General features: G+C 43.2%; 1 protein-coding gene across 1 annotated transcript in view; it reads left to right on the top strand.

The window, feature by feature from the left end:
- MRPS27 (mitochondrial ribosomal protein S27) overlaps positions 1-9,449 on the top strand; it is a 47,446-nt gene extending 37,997 nt beyond the window's left edge. The window contains exons 9-11 of the mRNA XM_062600216.1: positions 487-629; positions 4,264-4,419; positions 9,052-9,449. Of these exons, the coding sequence (XP_062456200.1) occupies positions 487-629; positions 4,264-4,419; positions 9,052-9,291 (539 nt within the window). The 3' untranslated portion in view covers positions 9,292-9,449. The remainder of the gene's footprint in view (positions 1-486; positions 630-4,263; positions 4,420-9,051) is intronic.
- Positions 9,450-13,935: the final 4,486 nt, after the last annotated feature.

The raw sequence follows: 13,935 nt of genomic DNA, 5'->3' as shown, positions 1-13,935 counted from the left end.
CGTGACATTCCTGTGTGAGAAGACCCTAATGGCCGTACGAGTGAGTTTAGATCCTCAGATTTAATGCACACATGTTGCACAGCCCCTCCTTGAAGGCTAAAGAACTGAGATCTTCAGGCATCATGCTCAGAGCTGCTGTTAAAACTGCCAGACAACCAGCAAACCTGAACATTTCTTCTTTTCCATTTGGATACAGACAGAAGCAAATACGTAATAGTCTTGAAGTTGGGCAAAAACGGCACTTATATGAAGTAAGATCTAATATCTGTCTTCATATCTCCATATGGAAACAATATTGTTTAATACTTCCTTGGGTAATAGCAGTCCTGCCAGAGTAGCTTTGTAGAAAAATTGTTTTTACCTCAGATATCAAGAAACTTGCGGTCAATTAAAAAAATTAGAAGAAGAAGAACAGAGCCAATCTGTAGGGATTTCCTTAAGACTCAACTATTGAAATACTAATGTTTGAGTATTGTTTCATCACAGGGAAAGTGGAGTTGAATAAAGGACTAAGAGCTGTATACAATTTAATGCCACTGATGTGGACACCTGGATACTTGAATAGAGCCTTGCAAGTGATGGAGAATGTAGCTTCATTGTCGGGGGACAGCAAAATCTGCAAAGAAGCTGTAAGTATGAGGATGATAAGCCACTGAATGGAAGGAATTTCAGCCAACAAGCCAAACTCCAGTGAGACCCTTTGGTTCCCTGCCTTGCTAATTATACAATACCAGGCCTTTCCAGGCCCAGCAATATTTCAGAAGGTCTTAGGAGGGTAGGAGAGGAAGTTACATTTAGAACAGAACCACTGCCTCAGTCATCAAGGCAGCAGTGATGTCTGTCAGCAGTTCCTTGGGTGTGAATGTCCACTATTGCCACAAGCTATTAGAGCATCTTCTTGTCTAGGCACCTGACTGTGTCTCAGCAAGGAAATGGCTAGAGAAAGTAGAGCTCAGTGTATCAGGGGTTGGGGAGACACCTTGCTCGCTCAAGGTTTTGAGCTTCCTTAGAGACATACTTTTGAGCAGCAATGGCGAAATATTGCATCCCATGTCTTTCCTGGCTACTTGCATGTATTGTGTGCCCTTGAGGTGATGTCATGTCTTGAGTGATGATGATCCAGACGTGGTGCAGGGTGCTTTCTAGAAGGGTTCTGGTGCTGTCAGATGGGGAGGGTGGATGGATTAGGCTGTTTCCAAGGACAACACTGACTAAGGGACGTGATGCTTAGGAGTACTCTAGGCTTCAGGCTGTGCCTGGAAGCAGCCAGTTTAGGCAGAGTAACTTAAGAAACCACCATCACATGGGCTGGCCCATGTGAACGGCACTGAAGCTGTCCTTCTCTTGGTACATTTTCCTGAAGGTCTGTCTGGTAAAGGGAGCCTTTCCTTTGCTAGCATCACTACCAGGTTTATGGTCTTTGCTTTTCTTATTGCTGGAGGGATGATGATGGTGAGCCTCATGTCCTCCCCCTGACACACAGAGGCCAGGGCACTGCTCAGCAGGTTCTCCTGGCATTCCCTACTCAGAAGCAGTTCTATGCAATCCTGGAGAGGGCAAGGAAGGAGGCAGCACCTGGGACCCTCCCCCAGCACAGGGCATAGCTCAAAGCTCATAGCTCATTCCTTCTTTATAGTAAGTACTATTGTCTTAAACATGAAACAGTCTGGGGAGCACAACTGAGCATCCCAAGGACCACAGAAAGCTTATCAGCCACTATTTGTTAACTATTTGTATAGGTCTTTAGCAAAAAATAAAGCCTGAAGACATCTCAAAGTTAGCTATTTTGCAGTGTGGTTTTGGGGTTTTCTTCCTTACTCCAAGCCTGAAAGACTCTGCCTAATGCATTTGAGAGTTATTTCTGCTAACAAACCCTAGACAAAACCCTCAGTTTATTCTGGATTATAGGCAAACATCCTAGTGCTGAAACTGGTTTATGTCTTTCTGTGGTACAGCAGGTCTAATCTAGTTTCTTCCTCTTGTGTCTGTACTGATGTAGTGAAATAGTGATCTATAGTAAAACCTCACAATGTTTTCTTTGCAGACATGTTTTTAATTTGTTCAGTGAGCAGCTAATCTACAGGGTTTTTTCTCATCTGTCATTCAAGAAATTATGAAATAAGGTTGTTGCTGCAAGTGTAACCATACAAATCCAATAGCAGAATCCAAAAAGCAATAGCTGTTAGAAACTACATAAACTTCCCTTAAAAGATTTTTGGCCTGATCTGGATTTTAGGTAGCAGAGTTAAAACAGCAGTGCAGGTCTTAGAAGCTTCGCCAGGCCCTCTGGGCCTAGAGGGCTTGGTATTAACAAAGTGACTTTATTCCAAAGCATTTTTGTGACTCCCAGTGCAAAAAAGAAAACGAGTAAAATATGTTGGTCCACATCCTTCTCTGGCATAAACTAATTGCAGTGTATTGATTTGCAGCATCCGGTCTTTTGTACCTAAATGCTCATTAAGATCTTACTATTAAAAATCTGTACAGATTTTTTAATGATTATTTTCAATTAAAATACAATATTCCCAAGAGTGAAGGACTAATGGCACTGACCAGGTCAATACTGGGGTCAATCAGCTGCCACTGAGGTCAGTAGCAGAGAGGGTAGAAACAATCATCTCATGCGTCATAAACTACTTTTTCCTGTAGTATTCTGGGCGTCTCTTGGGCGAGACTAAAAAGACCACTATGCAATTCTTGCAAATCCATGTCATGGCTTTGATACACATAAACCACTGAGACCATGCATGCCTGTACAACAGCAGTCATTTGAAAAAAATACACTATCCTGTTTTGCAGACTTGTTTCTTTTTTTCAAAATGTGATTTGAAGAAATTCCATTATCTAAAAGAAGTTTTCCGAGCAACTTTCTTAATCGTGCTGTTTTGGTGTAGGCATTTTCAAGTGATTTGGCCAACCGTTGTCAGTCACCTGCTTTCTCTTCAGGCTTTAAGCTTGCCTCCATCTTTGACTGGCAAGGTGTTTCTCTTCTCTGTGCCATTACTATTGTAACAACATAATAGCAGTTTTGATTTAGTATTCTGCTATATTTTTTTAACTATGAATAAGTAAGACAAGTGATACTTTCTTGGGGTGGGGGGCAGGTCTCTGAGAAACTCTCCAAATGAGAGCCTGTATATTTCCAAGCACACATTTATGATTTTGTTGCTTATTTCATCCTATTTTACTATTGATAGTTTAAAGATATTTTATGATACTATTACATTTCAGTATAAAGAATGTGTAATTTAGAATCAGCCTAGTTTTTATTCTTTGAACATTACATATTTATGCTGGGAAAATGAAACCACAGGAATCAAGATTGCTTTCTCTTGTGGAAAGTGTCATCAGTTCAAGGGTTATACAGTTATTTCATCCTGCTGATAAATATGCAGAATTAGGATTCACAGAAGGATAAACAGCTCTTCACATTAGTAAAGGCTGATCTTTAAAATGCAGGCAGACTGCATTCAGTAATCTCAGGTATAAAGATCATGTTATTCCCCAAAAAGCAGCAACATCTATATAGCAATTCCATCTTCTGTATCAATAATACATACTGAAATAAGGTACCAAGTCTTTTCGTGAAACTAACGCATTCTTTTGATAAAATTGCAATTAGATAATAGAGGGTGGCTCTCTTAGTACCTTGACATGAGAGCAACATAAAGAGACAAAGGTTGTCAGCAGTTAAAAATATACCTATACCAAAGTGATATATGCCTATATTTGAATTTTTCCTGTTAAATTATCAAGCTAATCACAGAAATGAATTTTGTTACTGCTAAAAAGATGGTTTCCCCTGCTTCTTTTCACCAAAGAGTAAATGTGATGATCTATTGCAAATTTTATTTTTTTTAAACATTCCATAGTGACCTCTTATTTAGATATATCTGTAATTGTATATCATGCTATTATCAACATGACTACCATTTAGTCTTAGTATTTATGGCCAGGTATTGGGCCAAGAGGAATTGTCTGTCTAATGCCTGACATCTGCAAATAGCAGTCGCATCTGAGTTGGCAGGGAGTTTTACTGTTGACAGGAGATAGAGGGCATTGGTCTGACCCAAGTAAGTACCTAACACTTGATTCCTCCAATAATAAGCCTATTTCCTTTTAGAATTTGGTTTTCTTTTATCTTACAGAGTAGTCATCTCAAAATACACATTAACTCGTGAGGGTATTTCTAAATGTGACAGCAGCATTTTTCAGATTGTATTTCTAAACTTTATACTAACAATGATAAATGTGATTGTTCAGATTGATATTCTGGAGACCATTCTGCAGACTGCCCTTGAGGCAAAACCTGATCCAGAACCATCTGAAGAAGTCAAGAAGGTAGAGCAGAAGTCACAGTATGCAGAATCAGAAGAGACTGAGCAGTCTAAAATACCTCATTACTACAATCGATTCAAGGTAGGAGATTTTCTTTCATTTAATGACTACTAAGTAGTAGTAGATCTCCATAGCAGATATCAGTAAATAAATATACTCTCTTAATATGCTAGTGGACTGACACCTCTTCAGTGCTTCAGGAGCACTATCTGGCATTTTTGAAGCTGATGTCACATTACATTTTTACTGCTTCAAACAGGAAGCAGCCTTCAAAGAAATAAATGCTCAAGGCCAATTGTCTTTTGTCTGTCTGCTGGGATTTTATCTTCACTTTTCGTACATCAAACTGATAAATCCAAATCCAGTTTGCTAAAGTGGTGTGTCATTAGATCCATTATCTGACCTTGTATGGGCTTTTGCTCGTTAAAATAAACTGTACTGGGGATGAGACCATCCTGAATTTATTGTCCATTTATGTATGTTATCATTAAGAATGTTGCATCCTATACTTTCAGTCTGGAGAATTAGATAAAGCTATAACCCCGTTCTTTTATCTTTAAGTCTTCATACTGCTGCTAACAATGTGCAATACAAACAGTTGTTCATTAAGGCATAGCTATATAATGAGCCCAGTTTATTTGATCATCTCTGATTTGTGCTGTGTAAAAATCAAATACTCCAGGTTAATATTAATCTGGCCTATAGTTCCAGGAGTAGTACACTTTCTTATATTACTTTTATTGTTGTTGTTACAATCTTGGACATTGTTCTGGATACAGATAACTGTTCTTCTAAAGAAATTTAGAAGACTAAATCAGAAGTTAGAAGACTAGTATCCTATGGTTTCACCTTACAAATGCACACTTTCTCCTTCTTCAATTTTTATTTACATAAATTATTTACCACTAACCTTTAGATATTAAACTTGTTTCAGAGACACTTGGAACTTTTTAATTAAAGTCTTTGGGAATCAGTGGGTGCTTAGCATGTGATAATTGATGCCTGGATGAATTGCAGTCAGGTGGATAAACAGAACTACCCTTTGAAGGAGGAGTGAGACATTTTTGAGTCTCCCATTGTCTAGCCTACAAAGAAAATAATTCAGAGTGCTCAAAACAAGGCATAAATGCCAAACTGGGACAGACTGGTGCCGAGTGTGGGTGTTTTCCCATCACCTCAACCTTTCCGTAAGTTGCATAATTAACCTCAGTTCAGGCATTCCCTGGTGTGTTAGTGAGTGCCTTGACACTGGGCCAACAAACCACAGTCTCCAGCCTTAGCTCTAAGACCTTGACAGAAGAGTCTGAATATAAGGAAAGACGTAAGCCTTGTGTGAAGTCTAGGTGTCCAGCAGTAAGTTACATTACGTACAAGCAAGCCACATTTTTTAATTGTCTAGATGAGAAAAGAGCTCTTGGGTCCTTTCAGCTAAGTCTAGACAACTTAGTCTCAGACTCCTCTCTTCTCAAGGCCATCAGGCTGGGGCAGCTAGTCTTCCCAACTGTACCCCAGAACACCCACAGGAGTAGTTCACAGGCCTGAGATGACTGTTCATTAGAAGTCCCTTAGCTCTGAGGCAAGATGGCAGCAACCTGAAGCAACCTGATGACGTTGGCATTCACAGCCACTGTCCCAGCACAGACTCTCTGCCCCTCACATGGGGTAACCTTAACACAGAAATAGCACTTTCGTTGCTGAAGAGCAGTTTGTATAGCCTTGCATTAGCCAGCTTGTCCCAGTTTTCCCCTGAAGGTCAAATTCAACTGCTTCTGTCTCCTGCTTACATGTTTCTCTTTCAAAAGTTATAGAGCTGGATATGAGTATTACTGATCCCTCACATCTCAGGAAGTCTTTAATTTGCTTTCTCTGCGTATACTCAGGTAGAAAAAACAAGGTCTATAGAGTAAACAAAAATACTCCAAAATATTCTTTCTTTACCCAGCCCTCTCCACACACACATTCTCTGTGATGACAAGGAGAAGACAATCAGATTTCAGTGGTGGTATTTTGCAGGCTGAGCTAGTTCTATTAATCTATCAAATATATGCTCCTGTACTGTGTGTTTGGGCATTATTACTACTTCCATGCTTTTTGCAGTATACACGTGGCTTAGTCAAGTGTGTAGAGGCTGCCTTTCCACTCCCTGTCTTTCCTCCCAGTGTAGCTTGCTGGATTTTCATGTGCCTGTTTGCTTCCCATCATGTCATGCATGGCTTTTATACACATATTTGAATTTCATGTTTATTTTCAACCAAAACAACAGCCATTTGTAGAAGTACCTCAAAAAAAGAAACACGTCAACTTAACTAACAAATAAGATGTTGTGTGGGAGACGGCATGTCCTTCCTTTCCACTAAAACAAATAGGACCTAAGGGCATTTGGCTCTTTTCAGATAAAACCTCTGGAGCAGTAAATTGAACTCTGTCTGACATTGTCATCCATGTTGTAATTACCTGTCTCCAGATACCATATACTTAGGCCCGCTTTTCAGCATTTGTCAGGCAATTCCTTCCATCTGTGTCAATGATCAGTGGGCACGCATTTCATCTTGGTAAATACTGGGTTCAAATCAAGAACTAAGCTGCGCACAAGCACCAGTTCTAAAAGCAACGCGCCTTCTCTGACCATCTCCATACAAAGCCCTGGAGTCTGCTTACGAAAGCCAATAATTTAGCCTTTAAAAATGTGCCTTTCTGGTACCTTCAGGAGGTACAGCTTGTCAGTTTCCTAAATTAGTTTTACTAATATGTTGCAGAAGAGCAGGGAGGATTACAGGAGTTCACAGGTACTTGTAAGAGGCTATCAGAGAGGTCCTGCTAGCTCCCAGTCCATTGTATTTCTTCTAGTTCAATTTCACACTGTTTAGGTTCAGCACGCAGATCCCTTTTTCAGCACATCCTCAGTAGTGGTAGTAGGGAGAATCTGAATGATATGACAGTTACATTTAAACTGCACATTTAATCTGGAATAATGAGGATAGTTGCCAGGAATTACATTCCTTTCCTGGACGCAAACTGCACTGTCTTTTCATATTCTCACTGACGTGCTGTATGCTCACTGACATCTCAGACAAAATACAGACGAATATGTCTAAGTATTATGAAGTTCAGTTTTAGTCCAGTAGTTTGAAAGCCTCTCTTTTTTCCTCCTCATTTGTTTTCTTTCTTTATACATGAAATCAAAAAGCTGGCACAGCCAAAAACCCAGGGCCCTCAGACCTGCATGCCTGCTGTTTTAGAGCCTTCTTTAATCTGCTGTCTGTCCAGTTCAAACTTTCTTGGACCTGGCAATACACACCAAAATCATTGCAGTTGTTTTGGCTGGGGCAGGGAGAAGTGGTGGGGCCTTGGAAGGGACATGAGTTTCCTGCGTGCTGCAGAGCAGAGCACCAAGGCAGGAGCTGAGGGAAGAAGTGGTTACTGCGTCTGCAGATCAAGATTATCAGAATGGGCTGGGGTAAGAGGAACGCTGCAGGCACGCTACCTAAGTTTGTAGTGGTAACTGGGGTGGAAGTTTAGATGCGAATATGACTCAGAATTGCCATTTGTTTTCGTTTTTTGTTTGTTCCAATTCATTTGGAAATGAATTATCTCTATAACCTCTCTCCATCATTCTGCAATGTTAGACAGTAGGTTTTATTGAAAGGTCCCATGAAAGAAGCATGGAGAGTACCTTTTTTAGGCCACCTAGTTGGTTACTTACTTCATAAAGTTCTAGAAGTGCTCTGCTCAGGAAAACATTTTATTTAGAGGAACAAGCAGAAAAATGTGTTCCTATCTGATGAATGAGCAAAGGGTAAAGAATCTGCCTGTGCCATGTTGTCTTCCTCCCCCAGGAACCTCCTCCCTGGCTCTCTATATCTGCACTTTTAAGGCAATTCATCAGTTTGTTAGTGAGGCATCTGGCTAAAGATTCCAGAAAGTCAGAAATAGTATCACTGGATGATTCATCATCTTAAGTGAGTTAATATTTTTATGCTGCATAAGATCTAGATAAGTGAAGCTTAAGAAAGAAATACCACACTTTCCTCACTCAAGCATTGCTCCTAGCTGCAATGGTAAAATCCAGCACAGAATATCTCTGAATACATATTAATTGCTTCAGCTCTATTGTACAGTCTATGCATAGTCAAGCTTCAGATCACATTACTTGTTGAGAAAAAAAAATCCAGTGGAATGTGGTAGTGGCTAACTATAGCTGCAAGGGCTCATGGGATCTGTTTAATATTCCATTAGTAAGAGACAATTTAAATGATTTGCATCTGTTGAAAAGGATGCCAATGCAGGCAGGGCAGAGCAAATCTTTACATCAGCTTTGAGTTAATGCACAAAAACCCAACGTGTTTAGAGTATATTTGTTGTAGGTGAATGGTCAGCTAATGAAAAAGATTTTTGTTTATGCCATGTAACTGAACTTGGAAAAAACAGAGAATTTCAGAGCGCAAATAAAATGAAACTTGATTGTTTCAGTTTTATTGCTCAATAAAAAACTTAATTGTGAGGGCTAGCATTTGAAGAAATGAGAAAAAAAAAAGTATCCATTACCACAGTCAAAACACTTTATTAAATAGTTATCTGGCCCATGTACCCAGCTAACAGATTCAAACAACCACAGATTGTTATAAGGAAATATTTTGTGGCCGAGTATTTTGTGACTGACTGGCTCTCTCTTTTCTTCTCTTTCCCTACCAACCAAATCCGTTTTTATGACAGGAGCTATACTCTAAGCTGCATTCACTTGGCAAGGTTGAATCTGAAAGCCTGTTAACCCTGACCACCCAACTTGTCAAGGAAAAACTGCCAGCATGTGAAGTGGAAGACATTGCGAAACATGAGCAGAAGCTAAAGGAGTGGGAGCAAGAACAAGCGCTTCTTACTCAGCGAGAAAGAGAGATGAGAGAAAAGGCTAAGCAGGAGCTGGAAGCTAGGAAACTAGCTAACGCATCTGTTTAATACTGGATCTCAAGGACTAGCATTACACATTCTTCTGGTAATAAACTTACTTAAGTGCTCACTGTTATTAATACCTCATTTTAATCCTGCAAATGTGTCTTTATGTGACTACTTACTGTACGCAAATTAAACTATTTCTATTTCTCCTGTTTCCTGAAGTACAGCACATGTGGCTTAGAAATCACCGTCCTGTATAGAACGGCTATTCCTCCTGTCTTCTGCCACGCAGGGGGTGGAATGGAGACAACACAAAGAAACAAAGGCATAAAAAGCAGCTTGCCTATGGTGAAAGGTGTTGAGGGTAGAAGAAAGAGGGAGGAATTTTGAACACAAGTTATTTCATGCAGCCATTTCTCAGAGGAAAGAATAAGAATCCCTTGGTTACTCTGAACTCCAGACACTAAGAGGATTAATGTATTGATTTCTTTTTTTTCTTTTTTTTCTCTCCCAGCCCCTTTGGAAGAATCAGGCTGCTATACATGGAGTTGGAAGCCTTACGTTAGACTATTTTTAAAACTATTTTTAAAGACTTTTAGCTTAGAGAGTTAGCATGTGCACAGGCACTCAGATGTGCCTCTAAAAATACCTCCCTGTAAGGAAGTTGGAAATACTAGCACTACTTTGTTCCATTTTTAAGGTCAATTGAGAGACATCCACAACCACCTCAGCAAACACCAAAGAGCCTCATACTGCATTGTACTTCCCTTTTGTTTTCCAGGCAGTTTCGTATTTTTTTGACCTGATTCATTCTAGCATGATCTGCGTACATGTTCTGTTGCTAGTTTTCTCCATGCCTGGTAAAAGGAGGTAGATGCTGACACTAAGCACCAAGCATGCGCACACACACACCCCGAAAAAAAAATGCACAATGATTGGGCACATCAGTATCCATCCTTGCTTACGTTCCCTGTCACTGTAGAATCTAATCAGCTACAGCCTGCTTTCTACAGCTCCTGGCAGGATAAGTTCCTTAAAAACAGGGGGATCCTAGCAAGAGTCCTGTTGTATTGCAAGTTGTTATGGCAACAGTAGTGTTCTGTCTTGCTGTACTTTGTAGTAGAGCATTTGATAAGCATTTCCAGTTTTATCATGCACCTGTCTAGTCTTACAGCTTCAAAATATGTCACAAGTTCATTGTAAACCCAGGGAGAACATACAGCAAAGCTCTGTGAACTTATCTGAAGTATAGGAAAGGCTCTCAGCAACAGCTACCAAATACCACTCATAGTCTCAGTGCATGGCAATAAGGTGTTCCACCTCATCTTGTCAACAAGCCTGTAGTTTCTTTCACATCTCAAGAAGTATGTGCAGTCTCCAAGTGGATGATTTTGTGGCTTAGACAACCTTTCTCTGTCAAGTCTCCTTAATATTTTTCCCCCTCTCCTCTTTCTTGGGCCAAATAGTTCCCAGTTGCTAGGGGTGAAGTCAAGGAGTCTTAAGGGAGCATGGGAGACCAAACACATTCTAAGAGCAACTTAAACCAGTGGCTTCAAGTGATCACTCCTAGACTATCTGCAGGAGGCTGAAGCCTCCCTCTCCTGCCCACATATTTGGGGGTTCTTCAATATCAGAAGACAGGTGGCACCTCCAAAGGGTCACAGTTATTCCTGCATCAGATTTGTTTCTCAGCTCATTGCTACAGGCACAGAAACCACCTTGTCCTCCTGGGTTTTCTACACCTCTGCACCATTTTAAGACCTTCCTCATCTTGCCAACAAGGCCTCTAGACACTGCAGCTGTTGAACCTGGGCTTACCAGACACTGTTTAACTAGCCACAAGGGATGCTGCTGTATTTTTCCTATCATCTTCCTTGTCAGCATCTGTTTTTGGCAGCACAAGGAGGCTGTTTCCACCCCCTCCATCTTGCCCTGCTCAGTAGATGTGCCAGCCTACTGAAGGTAATCAAGCGCTAGCAAGCAGCTAGCTCCCCTTTCCCCCACCTCCCACAAGCAAGCTTTATTTCCCACACAACTTACCTCTCCTCCACTTTAACTATGCTAAAACAGTAGAAGGGGAGAGGAGAAATCCCCCTCTGTGCTTTGAATAACCTGTTAGTTAGTATTACAGCTTTCCACCTTGTTTTACTCCAGGTACTATAGGTTCAAATATGCTGAGCCCAGGCTGAAGCTCCCCTCAAACAGCACACCGTACAAAGCCTAGACCTGGATAAAAAGCTTAAGTAAGCTGCAGCAAATGCCACCTTCAGCTAGAGCGGCCCTTCAGGAGCAGGTCTGTGCTGCAGGTAGACCAGGTGTTCTGCACGGGGCCCGACTTGTCACACCAATCAGCTGTCCCACCTATCACTAGGGTGGGAATTTCCCTACTCAACATTTTATGGGCAGCTCTTGTCTCTGGGGCTGGATGAAGGAAGTCAAATCCAGAAACCTGCTGCAGTCAAAGCCATCTCCTGCAGACTCACAGGTCCCAGACCACTCATGGCTTGAAAAGTCAGTTTTGCTAAGCTCCCTGTAATACCTGCCCCACACCAGGGCTCCTCTTGCTTGTCCCCACCTCAGGCCCAGCCAAATACTGCTTCACCATCCAGCACCTCCATCTAGCCCAGGTCTCAGCACTATTGGTCATCACCACCTCATAGCAAACAGCTTCTGCCAAACCATTTTTTCCTAGCCTAGCAAAAAGTCTCACATTCCCACAAGCCTACCAATATCCCCTTTGAATTCACCGGCAGGCCTCTTTCTTTGCCAGCTTTCCCAGCCTCCCCTTTGATCTTCCCCTCCTTGATCCCCCTTCATGTTCCTCCGTACATCATCTCATGGTTGTTCCCCCCACAGTGAGTCCGTGTCTTTCTGCTTCCCTGGCCCCGACAGAAGTGCACCAGGCGCCCTCCAGGCTGCAGCAGAGGCTACCAAGCCCTGGGGTGCTGCAAGGCATCCAGCCCAGAGGCAGCTCCCTCAGGAGGTTTTTCCACTTCCCTTGGGAATATGAATTAGCATCTGGAATGTGTGATGGAAGGTGGAGGAAAAAAAAAAAAATCAAGTAATACCCTACAAGGTACTCACTGCTTTGGTGCTCTCTCTCGCTCCTCTGCTAGCCGTGGGGCCAATCTGGGACGGACAGACTGCGAGAAGGGAAGCTGCAGAGCGCCTCGGAGAGGAGCAGTGCTCAGGCCGGAGCTCAGCTGCTCCCGGGAGGCACAGCCAGCAACCGGCCACGCAGGGGCGGCGCGGGAGAGACCAGGACAGCAGCCAGCTCAGCTTGCCTTACCTGCTTCTCTCCTTCCCATGCCAGAAGCAATATAGGCTTGACAGCCCCCACCTTGCACAAATACTGCACACAAACACACACACGCTTTCACAACCTGTTTTTCAGGCGCTTGCTAGACTACACCTAAAAGGCATTTGAAGACCAAACAGCAATTCCTCAGAGCGAAACGGAGAGCCCGGTAGCCCGCAGCCCTTGCCGTGAACACCTGGGGCTCACACGCTCTCCCGGGGTAGCCGGCACCTGCTGCGACGCAGCTGGCGCCGCTTGGGCCGGCTGCCCAGAAGCTGCACGTTACCTCTCACCAGCTGCCGCTCAGCCGGGAGCCTGGGCGCCAAGGGAGCACAACGGGCGGCTGTCTATATGGGTGCGTATGCGCGTATAAAGAAAAGGGTATTTTCTACAACTGCGAAACCTGCTGAGGCCCCCGGGGCCCGCTCCCCGCTCGGTGCGAGCTCCCTCGGAAACGCTGCGGCGTTCTGAGGTCTTGCTGCTCTTTGCCACACCACCTCAGACAGCTGCTTAGATGTTTCTGCATGCGGATGGGACTGTCAAAATACTTCCTGGCGGGGACAGACCACGATCTTTCTCAGTGGTAACATTATCTCCTTTGTTTGGATCACCTCTCCCTCTAGAAATGTTCCTTCGCATCCTCTTTTCTCTTGTGACTACAGCTGTGATTGGGATCAAGGCTGCTGCGGTTGCTCCCTTGTCAGTTTACTTCTAAATCACAGGAGCGTATCTTTCATCAAAAAAGTTTTTGAATAATTTCCCTACTCGTTATCCAAGTGTCTGTACAGCTACAGGTGCAGGAAAAAATTCCCGGTGCGGGAAGGGCCGGAGGGATCCCGGCGCCGCGAGGGCCGGAGCTGGCGCCCGTAGCCGCTCGGGAGCCGCCCAGGGCAGTAGCCCGGGCTGAGGAAACCCTGCTCTGGCGCGGAGCCCCCCGGAAACACGCACAACCACAGCGCCCGCGCCAAGCTCTGCCCGCAGATCCTGCGGCACCAGCTGACTCCGCTGCAGCTCTTAAACCTGTCCGATAACCTGCGGTGCAGCCAGCGAGCGCCGAAGCGCGGCTGCCGCAGGCACGGGAACCGCAGTAGGGCCTCGTCGACCTGCACTTAGATTCCCAAAGCGAACTCCAGCCTTCGGCAGATCTCGTTTATTGCTGTTCCTGACAACTCGTTCCTTGAGCGTGTTCGGAAAGAAACTTTCGAGCCTACTGGTAACTGCCTCTATAGCCACATCTTTGGAAACTGTAAACTCTTGTTGGAAATACTGACCTGCAGTCTAGGGGGCTCATATTAAGTATTTAAGTGGGTTAGTGGTTTAGTTTACCCTCAGCTGTTCAGGCTGAGATAACATGACACTTGTAAAAGCTCAGTTAAAATGAGTTTGTGAGCCATAGCAGGTACGCACGA

Source organism: Rhea pennata, chromosome Z, assembly GCF_028389875.1.
Source record: "Rhea pennata isolate bPtePen1 chromosome Z, bPtePen1.pri, whole genome shotgun sequence".
Taxonomy (NCBI): domain Eukaryota; kingdom Metazoa; phylum Chordata; class Aves; order Rheiformes; family Rheidae; genus Rhea; species Rhea pennata.
Note: the sequence above shows the minus strand (reverse complement) of the source record. Positions and strands in the feature narration are given on the sequence as shown.